This window comes from Podarcis filfolensis (genome assembly GCF_964270895.1).
Source record: "Podarcis filfolensis genome assembly, chromosome: 6".
Classification (NCBI taxonomy): domain Eukaryota; kingdom Metazoa; phylum Chordata; class Lepidosauria; order Squamata; family Lacertidae; genus Podarcis; species Podarcis filfolensis.
The window spans coordinates 88410982-88425518 of NC_139609.1; the positions used below are offsets into that span (position 1 = coordinate 88410982).

General features: G+C 43.8%; 1 protein-coding gene across 8 annotated transcripts in view; it reads left to right on the forward strand.

Annotated features, from left to right (window-relative positions):
* The window catches only part of CDH4 (cadherin 4), an 806698-nt gene that overhangs the window by 464540 nt on the left and 327621 nt on the right, over positions 1-14537 (forward strand). The window contains exon 1 of one of the 8 annotated variants that reach the window (XM_083618504.1): positions 10609-10624. The exons of the other annotated variants lie outside the window; for them this stretch is intronic. Coding sequence (XP_083474630.1) covers position 10624 — 1 coding nt within the window. The 5' untranslated portion in view covers positions 10609-10623. Of the gene's footprint in view, positions 1-10608; positions 10625-14537 lie in introns of those variants that run through there. 8 annotated transcript variants of the gene reach the window in all.

Below are 14537 nucleotides of genomic sequence, written 5' to 3' on the forward strand. Positions count from 1 at the left end.
CACGGAGCACCTTATCTCCTTTGCAGACTCACCCATAACGAAGGAGGCTGCAATTGCCTGCCGGGAAAGGTGCAGCTGGGATAACCATTTAATGAAACCTTGCTGCTGCATAAGAGTAGCTGTAAGGATGCGATAAGCCTGGTCAGCAAAAAAAAAAAAGAAGAAGAAGAAGAAGAAGAAGAAGAAGAAGAAGAAGAAGAAGAAGAAGAAAAAAGGAACTTAAGGAAAGCATGTTTGAGCACCGGTGATGAATGGTTTAAAAAATAATAATCCTAGGGCTGCAACAAAATGTTACAGTGTGGCATGTTCTAGTTTTAGGTTTTCAGGCAGCCATATTAAATGTGGAATTATTTGTTTTGGGGTTGTAAATAGAATCAAGAACTAAAGGGGAATTGTCGGAAAAGGGGAAAAAAAGGGGGTTTGGGGGAGAGCTGACGTATTTCCCAAATCTTCTAACCCACCTTTTGATTGAGGTGGGTTGGAATACAGAATATCCCTCAGGCGAGCACGAATAGCATGTATGCTTTTCGAATGGTTCTGCTGCAAAGAGCTAACACTTCTGAATGGAGCCTTTAAACATGTGTCAAGCTAGCACCCTGTTATGTACTGAGCTGAACCCTAGAACAAAAGGATGCAGAATGCAGCAGTGTGATTGGTCCGCAGGAGCCACCCAGTCCAGCTCCAGGTGGAAGTGAATCAGCGACCTGATTGGCCTGCAGGAGCAGCCAAACAGGCTTCTGGAGGAAGTGAATCTGCAAACTGATTGGCCTACAGGAGCAGCCCAGAATTAGCCAATCATGCGGGGCCCATTGTGTAAATAATGTATATATAGCTAGACGTTTTGGGGAAAGTTTCATTCATTGCTACTGTGAGCTGAATAAAGAGCATGAAATTCACACTCAACTCTGAGTATTGTATATTTCACACTCTTTTAAGCTGGATCACTTTTTTTTTTTAATTCCATGCCTTCTTATTGCTGTAATGATTGTGCCGCAATCGCACAGGCACCCTCTTGTTGTGAAGCACTAATTAATACAGAAAACCTAGGGGTGGACTCACAGGTACAGTACAGTAAGCTTACAATTTATGCACATTCAGCTTGTGCACATTCAGCTATATGCACTTGGCAAAAAAAAAAAAAGAAAGAAAGAATAAAAAGGGGTAAGAAAGGGGGCCAGCATCTGGGAAAAAGACTTTGGCAATCCGACCTGTCACTGCACCCAATGTCTTCTGACTGCACAAATTGGCCTTGGGCACGAGCCCCAGAATGTAACCGCCGCAAGAGTTGAGGACTTACTGAACGTGTGAGTACCTCAAGATATGTAAGGCAGTGCTGGATTTAGAGAGGAGAACCATCAGGAAATCTATTTGGGAGTGGCAAATTTTGGCCCTGCGTAGGGTGCCATTTTGTGAGAGGTTTCCAAAGTATGCCCCTGCTTAAGGGTGGATAGCATGGAGAGCAGTGCAGGTGAAACTGAGCAGTTGCAGAAAGTAGACATCGAATGTCATATCATAAAGCAAAAGTGAGTTGTCAGCTGCTCAGAGGCTTAGTGAGGGCAGATGGCCAGGCAGAGTGGTGTCTTAGAAGTTTTCCTGTAGCAGCTTCTGGCCTAGATCCATTGTGCGTATGCTAACATTGTGTTTAAATATTGTATGTCGTGAGACAGGCTTGTAAATATTCACTTACCTGGATTTCAGTGGTTAGCAGGAATCATCTCCAGACCACTAGACAATGGATCTTTATACAAATTGGCTCTTCCCCTCATTTTAAGCCACAAATGACTGTCATAGATATATGCATAAGAGCAGGTAGGTTAGAAAGTGTTTTTTCGTCTGGTTGGGGGGGGGACCTTAATAAGGTGTCTAACCTACTGCAACGCAATGGTTTCCATCTCAAAATTGTCCCAGTGTGTTTGTTTTTCATCTGACTGGATGCATTTTATATTCCAGTGAGGCAGAATGATTGATCCTAAGCATATCAGCCTTTTAGAATCTACAGTGACTGCTTCCGTTATAGGACAAAGGATGGAGGACATAAAACCAAGCCAACACCTAACTCAGGCTATGATCCTAACCATGCCTCTCCAAATGTGGGTCCTGTTGAATTCAATGGGGCTTACTTCCAGTTAAGTGGGGTTAGGTAAAGGTAAAGGGACCCCTGACCATTAGGTCCAGTCGTGGCCGACTCTGGGGTTGTGGTGCTCATCTCACTTTATTGGCCGAGGGAGCCGGCATACAGCTTCTGGGTCATGTGGCCAGCATGACTAAGCCGCTTCTGGCGAACCAGAGCAGCACACGGAAACGCCGTTTACCTTCCCGCCGGAGCGGTACCTATTTATCGACTTGCAATTTGACATGCTTTTGAACTGCTAGGTTGGCAGGAGCAGGGACCAAGCATCGGGAGCTCACCCCGTCACGGGGATTCAAACCGCCGACCTTCTGATCGGCAAGTCCTAGGCTCTGTGGTTTAACCCACAGCGCCACCCATGTCCCTAAGTGGGGTTAGGACTGCAGGGTAAATAGCAGTTCTATGTGGAGAAAGGAGGCTCCTTTAACCAGCATATTCAGAATGAGTTTGTGCCTGCTTGCTGTTATAAGTCATCTTTTTGGCGGAGGGACAGGGGTTCCACCTAGTCTCTCTGGAAGTCATCCTCTCCAGGGTGCTCTAACTCCCATCCAAAATGTGAGAGATAAGTCTTCTTCCTTTAAGCAACATCTGTTTGAGTCAAACTGGTTTCGGGCAAATGGGGGAACATCACCGGGGGACGTTGGGAGATGGGCAGATTTAGGGGGAGTAAGAACTCCTTTGCTGGATTTAGCTGTATAGTTTCAGGATTTTACTCTCCAACAGCAGTCCTCCCAGATGTCTTTGGAAGCCAGGATATCATGAATATGGTCTTTGGGCTGATGGAAGGCTCTTTGAATCCAGCAGAATCTGCCATCAGCAGAAGAAAGAGGGAAGGAATTGTTGCCTATTCCTGCTATCTACCCCTTAGCCTCTCCCCCCACCAAAAAAACCAGTTCCATGGTTTTGGGGGTCCTTAGAACACTGTGGAAGGTGGGACAGGAGGAATCAGGAGAAACTGTGTCAAATAAGACCATTGATCTTTGATAACTGGATCACCCCATCTCCTCCCATTACTGCTGTACATGAATACGCACACCAGATTCCCTAAAGTATCCAGGACATAAACAGATACATACAGCTGTTCATATGACTATAAAAATGCTTGTACATTGCTACTTACAAAATTATGCTGCAGTAATATTGCATCACATGGGGCTTGACTCTCTTATATGTTATTTATGTATAATATATTGTGTATAATTTTGCATATAATTAGTCAGGCTTTTAAAAATAAAATAAAAATGGCAATATGTGAGCAGCTCAAAATTAAATGGGTTCTTGATGAAAGAGGTGGTCCAATGCAGGCAAGGCTCAATCAGGCACCAAATTCTGTGCAGAAATCCTTTAAAAGCAGTTTCCTCCTCCATCCCTGATTGGGTCACTGTAATGCTTTCTCTTATGATCTCAGATGCAAGTCTAAATTAGATATTTCTGGTCCCTGCAGTTAAAACAATAGGCCACAGGTGGTTCAATTTCTTATTAGCCGCACAGGACCTATTGTTCTCAGCCTTGGAGCTGGTACAACCTAGTTTAATTGAAGCGTGCTTTATGATAACAGCTGCACTTTATCATCCTATTTGTATCCCATGCATTGGTTTTAGCTTCATTTGAATAAATATCCAAAGCTAAATCATGGTCCTGTTTTGCAAACCCGTGACATATCGGGCAAATATTGTTTAATAACTCCGGAAAAAATTGGTGAGCCAAAGAATGATCTTCTCAGACCATCAGCATAATGTCCGCTATTGACTTCTCCAAAAGAGAAAAATTGACTTGAGACAAAGTTGATGTGTAAACTGCCTTGTTTTGCCCTAAGTACTTTTCTGTTTGCATGTAAGGCTAATCGTATTCATTAGAAAGCTTCTGGCATGCAGTTTACTAAACAGATATTGACGAAGGCAGAAGATTCATTGACTCGAGAGTGAGAGAGCTTAACCAAGGAGATATAATTGGTTAAATTTCTTCCAGATTTTCAATAGTCTTGATTAGAAAGGAGTAAACATAGCAGTTGTTCACATCTCCTAAGCAAATGTGCTTTACCAATCGAGAGCTGGAGTTGTGCATTCCCTATCTATATCCAAGAGCCTAGATTGCCCATTTACAAGCACGGCAAGGAAGCTGTCCAACCATAGCAAGGAGCATGTTTCAGGCTAGGTGAGGATTTGAGAGAGAGCAGTGGAGCTGTCCAGCCAGAAACTGCAGCTGAAGTCTGTTGTTGTTTAGTCGTTTAGTCATGTCCGACTCTTCGTGACCCCATGGACCAGAGCACGCCAGGCACTCCTGTCTTCCACTGCCTCCCACAGTTTGGTCAAACTCATACTGGTAGCTTCGAGAACACTGTCCAGCCATCTTGTCCTCTGCTGTCCCCTTCTCCTTGTGCCCTCCATCTTTCCCAACATCAGGGTCTTTTCCAGGGAGTCTTCTCTTCTCATGAGGTGGCCAAAGTATTGGAGCCTCAGCTTCACAATCTGTCCTTCCAGTGAGCACTCGGGGCTGATTTCCTTAAGAATGGATAGGTTTGATCTTCTTGCAGTCCATGGGACTTTCAAGAGTCTCCTCCAGAATTGATTCAAAAGCATCAATTCTATAGCCGAAATCTAGACACAAGCAGATGTTTCATAAAGGATGCTACCTTATACTGAGCCAGACCATTGGTCTATCTAGTTCAGTATTGTTTGCACGGACTGGCAGCAACCCTTCAAGATTTCACACAGAGATCTCTCCTAGCTGTACCTGGAGAGGAGAGCTGCCAGGAATTGAACCTGGGTCTATGGCTGATGTTGTTGGGTCCCATGATAGTTATACCAGGGTGGACACTTATTTATTATTACTTATGTATCTCCTTTCCTCCAAGGAGCTCAGTGTGGTGTACTGCTTCTCTCCCTCCCCATTTCCTCCTCACTACAACCCTGTGAGGTAGGCTAGATTAAAAGAGAGTTCCTGGTCCAAGGTCACCCCATGAGGTTCGATGCTGAATTGGGATTTGAGCCCTGGTCTCTAGCACTCTAAGTGCTTTGCTGTGTTGACTCAGTTGGTATCTGGACTTATTACAGGTTCTGTTGGCCATTGTGTTTGTTTCTCTGAGTCTGGTTCACCCTGTGGCCTATTTTTTTGTGAGGAGCTGCTTTAGGGTAGGAGACTATCTAGAAGCCAAGCCTTATGAGCAACGGTTGAAGGAGCTGGGTATGTTTAGCCTGGAAAAGAGGAGACTGGGAGGAGAGATGATAGCTATCTTCAAATGTCTCAAGGGCTGTCACATGGAGAAATCTTGTTTTCTCCCGCCCCAGAAGGTACCAATGGCTTCAATTGACAAGAAAGGAGATTCCGTCTAAACCAGGAAGAACTTTCTGACAGTGAGAGCTGTTCAACAGTGGAACAGACTCCCTCAGGAGGTAGTGGGCTCTCCTTCCATGGAGGTTTTTAAGCAGAGGTTGGATGCTTTGGCTGAGATTCCTGCTTCACAGTGGGTTGCACTAGATGACCCTGTCCCTTCCAACTCTACACTTCTATGATTCTACCTGTAGACAAGAACAGTTTTTACCACCCATAGAGTATGAAAGAGATATCACTTTTTCCAGTTTGTGTTTGTTAATGAAGCGTTGGAGTGGTGTTGACTAGAAGCTAAAGCTAAAGGGGACAATAAGTGGTGTTTGTTTGTTTATTTAATTTTATTTATACCCTGCCCTCCACAGCCAAGACCGGGCTCAGGGCGGCTAACATCAGGTATAAAAACAATTGATTAAAATACAACTTAAAAACAAGATTAAAATGCTACTTAAAATGCAGCCTCATTTCAGTGGAAGCCCAGATGTTTGAGGGGAGAAAACGTCCAATCTTCACCAAGGCCAACTATCCAGACAGGTCCTACGTGGGCCAGAAAAGCCAGAGAAGTCCCCAAATAGGGGTTCCATCACAGAAGGAAAAGGAAAGAGGGGGAGGGGATCAGGCCAGTTCCAAGCCAAAGGCCAGGTGGAACAACTCTGTCTTACAAGCCCTGCGGAAAGAAATGAGATCCTGCAGGGCCCTGGTCTCATGAGACAGAGCGTTCTTTCATTTTATCTTCTGGGTCCGTCCTGTAGTAGATTCCTGCTTGGGATTAGACTGGTCTTGCTGATCTAGGGAAAGGCAGGTTCAGTTCTCCATGGTTGAGTGGGGCACCCTGTGACTTCTCCACCAATGCCTGCCTTCCAGCTGTGCGGTGGCAAGCCCTGGCCTTTGCTAACCAGCCTCTGCAAATGTAAATTGCAGCTGGTCAGGGGAAAGGGAGAAGGAGAAACACTGTGGCAGAGTGTCTGTCCCGGGTCCAGTGCCTGACATCTCCAGGTAAGGGCTGGAAAAACCCACTGTCTGAAACCCTAGAGAGTTGCTAGTAGTGCAGTCAATGCTGAACTAAATGGCTCAGCCTAAGGCAGCCTCCTATGTGATGTGGATCACAGATTTTATCGGCTGCATCCTTTCACTGCATCCTTTCTCTCCTCCATCACCCGGATGTCATATCAGTAGCCATTGGCATATTGCTGAGACACTTTGTGGGTTGGTGGTTTTCCCACAACCTGATGGGCCTGCAATAATAAACAAAAGGTTATTTTTTTACACTGGTGCTAAACTTCAAATATACCGTATTTTTCCGTGTATAAGACTATATTTTTCCTAATTTTTTGAAGTTTAAAATAAGGGGTCGTCTTATACACAGATAGCGCACAGTGCATTTTCTTAATTTTGAGTCACAAAAATTTGAGTCACATGGAAAAATACAGTAATAGCCTATTGCTGACTCAATAGTTTTTGTGTTAAGAGAAAAAAGAGGAAGCCAGGAGATGATTGCCAACTAGTTTTCCAAGTGCAATAAAAAAAAAAACCCAACCACCAAGATTCTACCTGCAAGAAGGGTGCATTTAGAGGTGATAAAAATTTCATGGAGCTAAATGTGTTCTCCCAGGCAAAAGCAGAGCTAAATCCTATCCTTTGAGTTTTTGTGTCTTCCGTTAAACTCTACATCATTAGCTCTTTGTAATCCGTACAATCCAATCCCAGGAGAGTGGCAGGGAACTAAATGTCTTGTGTTTACTTACAAAATAAAAGCCTTCTGCTTCTGCTGGAATGAGTATCACTTAATGCAGGCGCTGGGTTGCATCAAAGGCTGGGTGAGGAGATACATGGCTGAAAGTGGGGGGCAGTGTAGGCTCAATTTTTTTCCAAGACAGAATAAGGAAGCAGGCCTTCTTTGGAGAAGGCTTAGAATCGTAGAATTGTGGAGTTGGAAAGTATCTGAAGGGTCATCTAGTCCTACCCCCCCCTGCAATACAGGAAACACGGCTCCTTGCACCTCGTTTTTGTGATGTACCATATTTTTCCATCTAGAAGATGCCTCCATGTATAAGACGCCTCCTATTTTGGGGGACTCAGATTTAATAAAATGGGGGGAGATGTCCGCCGTGTATAAGACGCACCCAAATTTTGGACATTATTTTTTAGGGAAAAAACCTAGTCTTATACATGGGAAAATACGGTATGTTTCCCCATTCTGTATATTCAATCTATCATAATTCTAGTTCAGCATTCCAATTCTCCTGTGAGTTTGAATAACCACTGATCCATCATTCACCACCCGGATCATTTTTACTTCTCCCTCTCGCTTTCTTTTTAAAAGAAAAATACAGAAGGTCATAGAATCATAGAATTTAAAGATATCCAAGGAAGGAGAGGCCACAACCTCCCAAGGGAGACCATTCTCCTGCCCCTTTCTCATCTCATTGCACACTGAGAGAGCACCCTACAGTGAACCTAGCTTTTTATTTATTTATTTATTTATTTATGCTGCTTATTTCAATGGATTCAAGGAAGATTGGGAGAACTCAGGCTCATTGTTCATGCCTGTTCTAGCAAACTATGGTATACCTGACCTGGAACATCAGTTCTAAAGCGGGTCAACATACAGTGGCTATGTGGCCTTCCTTACAGATACTGTATTAGTCCTCTATTTGAAGAGTTGTCAGAGGACAGCCTTCTGTTTAATGGAGCAATTCATTTAAAGGACTAACATGCCAAGTCCAGATTAAAAATAAAGAACTCTGAGGAGGGAGAGGAAGAAAGGCCTTAAACTGCCCGTCAGCAGTTAGTACCTGGGCAGCAGATGGAGCAGCACACATGCCATATTATGGGATGTATCGTATTTGTATTTAACTTATAGTCAACATTTATAAATTTGTGTATACACCCATAAATTAGCACTTGCAAATCTGTGTCCCCCCCCTTTTTTTTTTTGCTGATGTGAATTTAACATATTTATATTTCACAACATGTATATACCGTTTGATTGGAATATAGCCTACAAAAAGAATAAAACAATAAAATTATTGGTGAAGAACCATAAAAACAACTATTTAAGATCTTCAAAGGGATAATTAAAATCACCAAAAAGCTAAAACCAGATTAAACCACATGGCATTTTCTACATGTCTAATCAGAAAGGTTTTTACCAGGTGCTAAAAAGAGTACCGTGAAGGTGCTGAACTGATGTCATTAGGCAGAGTTCCAAAGATGGCTGTCTATGTGCAGGGTGCCAACTTGAATAAAATATTGGGGGGGGGGCAGGTAAGTCCTGCCCCACATAATCGATCACATGACGCTTTGCACGAACACTATTTGAATGGCAATGCCTATCAATTTTGGGTGGCTCGGTCCCCTCAAATATTTTATTGGGAGTGTGAAGACCCCTTGGCCCCTAGGAGTTAGCTCCTGTGTGTATGTGGTGTAGGAACTCTTCCGCAGGGCCTGTAAGACAGAGCTATTCCGCCTGGCTTTCAATTTGAACTTAGCCTGATCTTTTATTCCCCTTCCTCCCCTCCCCTCCCCTTTTTATGAAGATTACCCACTCTGGGATCCCACAGCTAATTCTCCCCTGGTCTCCTCGCTGGCCCAAATAGGACTAATTTAGCCAGTTAGCCCTGGTGATCATCTAATGTTTATTGGATGGATTTCCCCCCTAAATTGATTTTTGAATTCTGAATTTATTGTTATTCACGTTTCATATTGTATTTTATGCTGTTTTTTGTTGCATCAATTAAGTGTTTTAAATTTGTTGTTAGCTGCCCTGAGCCCGGTTTTTTGAAATTCTTATTTATTATTACCTGGTGTAGACACTGCTTCTTATGAGCTAAAGCAACGGTGCTAGCCCTTGTAATAAACGCAATTGCTTGCCTTGAAAAGAAAGCTAGCAATCAATCTTAATGGGTGTAAACTCTTCTTCTTCTAAATCACAGGATGCTGGTGAAATTACTTTCCTCCTGGCTTTAGGGGATGTTGTGTTCACATACTCCGCTCTAACTCTTGCGCCGGACAGGAGATTGGACTGCATGACCTACAAGGACCTTTTACAGCGGCATAATTCTATTTAGAAAGCTGAGAATGGCTGCAATTTGCAAGGGAAGCAACTTTTGAATTAAAGAAGAAAGGGGGTGGGGGGTGGGATATGGCTTCTTTTACTCAAAGCTCAGATCTCCCCAGACTCAGATCTATGTTCCTTTGACCAGCCTAAAGTCTCACGAACCACTGTAGACAGTTAGCGTTCAAAGGCTGCGGCATCTGTAATTAGGGTTCGAGATAAACAGCAGAGCTTTGCATTTTATCAATTTTACATGGGGGTTGGGGAGAGGGGAAACCGTGTTTAAAAATATATGTGCGTATCAGCCCGTGGAACGCTTCACTGATGCTTATCAGAAGCTTATGCCAGAAGGCGCATCAAATGCCCACCAGAGAGAAAGCGGGCATAGTACCTTCATTAGCAGGAGTTTTCGGTTTAACCCTTTACCCTCATCATTTTTAATTGCTTGCTCTGTGAAGGGAGGGCGGGTGTCGAATTGGGGAAAGGCATCCCAGGTGATGAATTGAGCAGTCCAGCGAGTTCGCACATTTGCCGCATATTGTATTCAAGAAGCGTGCGGAAGAAGACAGCCTTTCCATAACTGTGCATTTCTGAATCTATCCTTTTTGAAGCATTCATTCTACCAAGCTAACAGCCAGGTCCAAATATTTAATAATAAATAATAATAATAATTTTTTATTTATACCCCGCCCTTCCCGGTTCAGAAAACCGGGCTCAGGGCGGCTAACAACAAATTTAAAACACTTAATTGATGCAACAAAAAACAACATAAAATGTGAATAACAATAAATTCAGAATTCAAAAATCAGTTTAGGGGGCAAATCCATCCAATAAACATTAGATGATCACCAGGGCTAACTGGCTAAATTCATAAAAAGGGGAGGGGGAAGGAAGGAAGGGGAATAAAAGATCAGGCTAAGTTCAAATTGAAAGCCAGGCGGAATAGCTCTGCCTTACAAGCCCTGTGGAAGGAAATTAAATCCTGCAGGGCCCTGGTCTCATGGGACAGAGCATGACAGAGCAGGGCCCTGGTCTCATGGGACAAACGTCTCAGCTCCTGCTCTGCAAAATGAGCATGAAGGCTCTCAGTTGCAGCAAGGCAGCATTTTGAAGTAAGTGAAGCAATGCACATTGCTATCTAAAGAGGGAGCCCCCCTCCTTCAGACCGCAGAGTCTAGAATTAAGTTTAAAATTACCTAATTGCACAAATGTCACAGCAGGGATCAGACCCAAAGTTCCTTGCACCTGAGTGCTATCCCAGTCATAAGAGAGATGTCTGGCTCATGTTGCCAGAATCCAAGCCTCAAACTTGGACGCATCTGTCAGTTTTGGTTACCCTCTGTTTCTCATTTTTTGCAATCTTACGTTCAGCTCCTCCGATTCGATAACTTTTTTAAAAGCCCTCATTGAAAGTTGTGTGCATTTGCCTGTTTATTTCCCCCAACATATGCATTTGTGCAAGCATCGTCCCCTGATATGATGCATTCTGACATTATTTTCACAAATAGACACTGTGTGTGCGCGCGCGCTCGCACGCATGCATGCACACATGCACAATTTCCCCTAGCATATGGCATTTTTGTACACATTGTTGTTCTCGCTGGAGAACAGTGTTGCAAACTTCCAAGTACAACTCCTGATGGGCAGGTGCATGTTGGTGCATTTATTGATTGGGGAAATCCAAATTAGATAGGTTCATACTAAAATGCAAACTGAACCAGTTTCTCCCCCATCTCTATTTGAGTCTGCGACACCTTGCAAAGATATAGAAAAAGAGCCAGACCAGGTTTGGGTAAAATCCCTTGTAGCTTTTGTTTGTTTGTTTTGCAATATAATTTGGAATAGTTCCAAGAGCAGGTTGTCAATCTTTGTATCCTCTACTGCGTACCCTCCAAATGTCCTGATTTTCCAGTCACAGTCCCAGAATTATGAAAGCCACCCTGGCTTCTGATATGGCCCCAGAGTGTCCCTGTTTCCCAGCCAGTGCTGCTGCCGCCGAGCCCCCCAGGAGGACGAACCGGTGCTTCTCTTGAGCAACAGCGGCTGCGATCTTGTTGCCAACTGACACTCAAAATTATGTGGCTGCTGGACATGTTGGATCCTAATTGGGCAATTTTTTTTATTATTGTTGTTGTGGAGTGTTGTGTTTTTAGTCCAATCCTGTTGGCGCTGTTGGAGGGAGTGACGAATGATGCTACTGTACAAGAGTCAGGGAGCCCTTTTCATGCACATGTGAATCAGCACCCCAAAATCTACAGGGAATTGGTCCTTTCCCTCCACAGCTGATCTCCGAAGCTGTTGAGTGCAGTCGGGAAACCCAGCGCTTTGATTTTTGCAACCTGTGTTTAAAATAGTCCAAAGAAATGACAGACAAGTTTAATGGTAACATACCGTTTCCTGAATGTACAGGTTTAGAAAGGGGTCCAAAAATGCTTATTTCACCTAGTCCATAGAAACCAATCTTTTCCTCTCCCCCCCCCCCAGCATCAGAGGTGGGAGGCATTGATTGTGGGGGCGGAAATGTCAAGACTGAGATGCTTTGCACGTCGCAGGTGTACGAGATCATTTTCACATGCCAAATGGCAATAAAAAGGTGAAAGCAAAGGCTGAGGTGGGGTGGAATTCGCTTCACGGAACAAAACAGCGAAGCACCTTTTCCCCTCCTGGGTTTTTGGAATAAACTGTAATTAAATTGAGCAAGCTGTGACAGTGAAATTGCTTAAAACCTAATTCTCCCACAGTAATTGCATAGATACCCCCACTAACAGCCACCCCACAAAAAAAACCGAGGACATTATCCATCGTTGTTTATCAGTCAAATGTGACACTTGCTCTTGGCTTGGCTTGTCATTTCCACCCCTCTGTAGGTGACAGTTCCAAAGGCATCTGCCTACCAAATAAATGTATGAATGTTCGTATCTACAGATATTTCAATGTGTTCAAACAAATGGGCTGTGGAAGATTATCTTCATCAGCACAAAAAACTGGGTTCTTCAGACCCATTCTAAGAATACAATCCACTTCATTAAAGTGGACTTGCTTTACTCCACCCTTGTAAATATTTGCAAGGTGGGGGGGGGGATTCTGGAGGAGCCTAGGAAGAGCAGTGAGAAGTATTTCGAATTACTGATAGGTTTTTAACATCACGAGAGTGCCTAGCTTTCTGCAACCTGCGAGTGCACGCCGGGAGGAGGCTAATGGTGGCATGAAATGACAGCAATATAAAACGTTCAGAAATGCACGCTCTGAAATAAGTATCCCAACGATGCTGGCAGCAGACAAGAAAAAGAAAGACCTGGGACTTTGTTCTCTGTCTCTACACACACACACACACACACACACACACACACACACACACACCTTGAGCAAATGAAAAGGTCTCTGCTTGATGCCAGAAAATGGTGGGCTAAACACAAAAGGAGATCTCCAACAGTGACCATCTGCTGATGGAAGAGAATCCATATCCAGAAGGGAATAAAAGCAATTTGCAGCAATGCCCCCTGCAGCAACCCACACTCTCCCTAAACTTGCTTCGGAGGGTTCCTCAACCCTCTGGAGTAGGATTAAAGGGGTACAGTTTTGATGAAAGGGTAGCGAAAATACAGCTGAGAAGCTCAAATCACATATATGACTGGCACACTTTCTTGGAAATTAAACCCAATGTCCAGATTTTAATATTCAAAAAACTTTTCTTGCAGAAACTTATAGGTGAATTAAAACATAATATTTACATGCTTCTCCAAGCATGGGCTCACTGTCTCTTCTTTTAACTTCCAAACAACTGTATTTTCCTCTCTTTCCGGAGCTCAGCACTTTCACCCTTCTGTATCTCAATTATATGGGTTGCAGCTCCTATGAGATATTTCCATTTTTACCTTCTCCGACAGCTTTGCTGTCTTTCTTTCAGGCAGAGAAGGAGCACTCCAACACTCAATTCAACTTAGCAGTGTTCACAGTGGATTCTAAAAGACAGTCATCTTGCTTCACATAAGTCTCTCCTTCACTAGATACCTCCCATGTGACCAACGTTAGCCAATCCCATGAGAACTCTCTAGAATTCAGTTACCAACCAATCAGATTTAAACACATTGTAATGCATAGAATGGGACGCAGGTGGCACTGTGGGTTAAACCAGTGAGCCTAGGACTTGCCGATCAGAAGGTCAGCGGTTCGAATCCCCGCGACGGGGTGAGCTCCCGTTGCTCGGTCCCTGCTCCTGCCAACCTAGCAGTTCGAAAGCACGTCAATGTGCAAGTAGATAAATAGGTACCGTTCCGGCGGGAAGGTAAACGGCGTTTCTGTGCGCTGCTCTGGTTCACCAGAAGCGGCTTAGTCATGCTGGCCACATGACCCGGAAGCTGTACGCCAGCTCCCTCGGCCAATAAAGCGAGATGAGCACCGCAACCCCAGAGTTGGTCATGACTGGACCTAATGGTCAGGGGTCCCTTTACCTTTTTAATGCATAGAAGCATTAACAATTTCAATGAATTAAATTCCAGTACTTAACATACAGTACTTAACATACACTGCGGGCGGGGGGGGGGAATAGCTGAAAATTATCCCCCTCCCTCTTATGCTGCTATGTTTCCTTCTAGCAGGTGAAAGTTGCCATCAGACACCATCCATACCAGGAAATAACATACAGTATAGACTCCCAAACAGAGAACCAGCCAAAAACAGCTGGACTCAACCTCTGGACCTTTATTAAGTATGGCCACCCTAATTGAGGGTGGGGCAAATGAAATGAGGCCTTATCCCATGGAAAATGCTTCTCCAGCAACTGCTCATGACTTTAGAAACTGTTGTCTGTTCCTGCTCTTAGTCTAGAAGGTATCACTTATGTCTGCCATTAAAATGAGCCAGAAGAGAGTAATTTTAAAATATATGCGCTAGTCTGTGTCTAGTCTTCACTCAATGCATCTGCAAATCAAATGCCAAAACTATCTTTTAACTGTCGCTAGAGACCTAGTCTACTCACACCAAACTACTGGTTGCAGCAAGGCTTATTTAAAAGAAAAAGGGGAG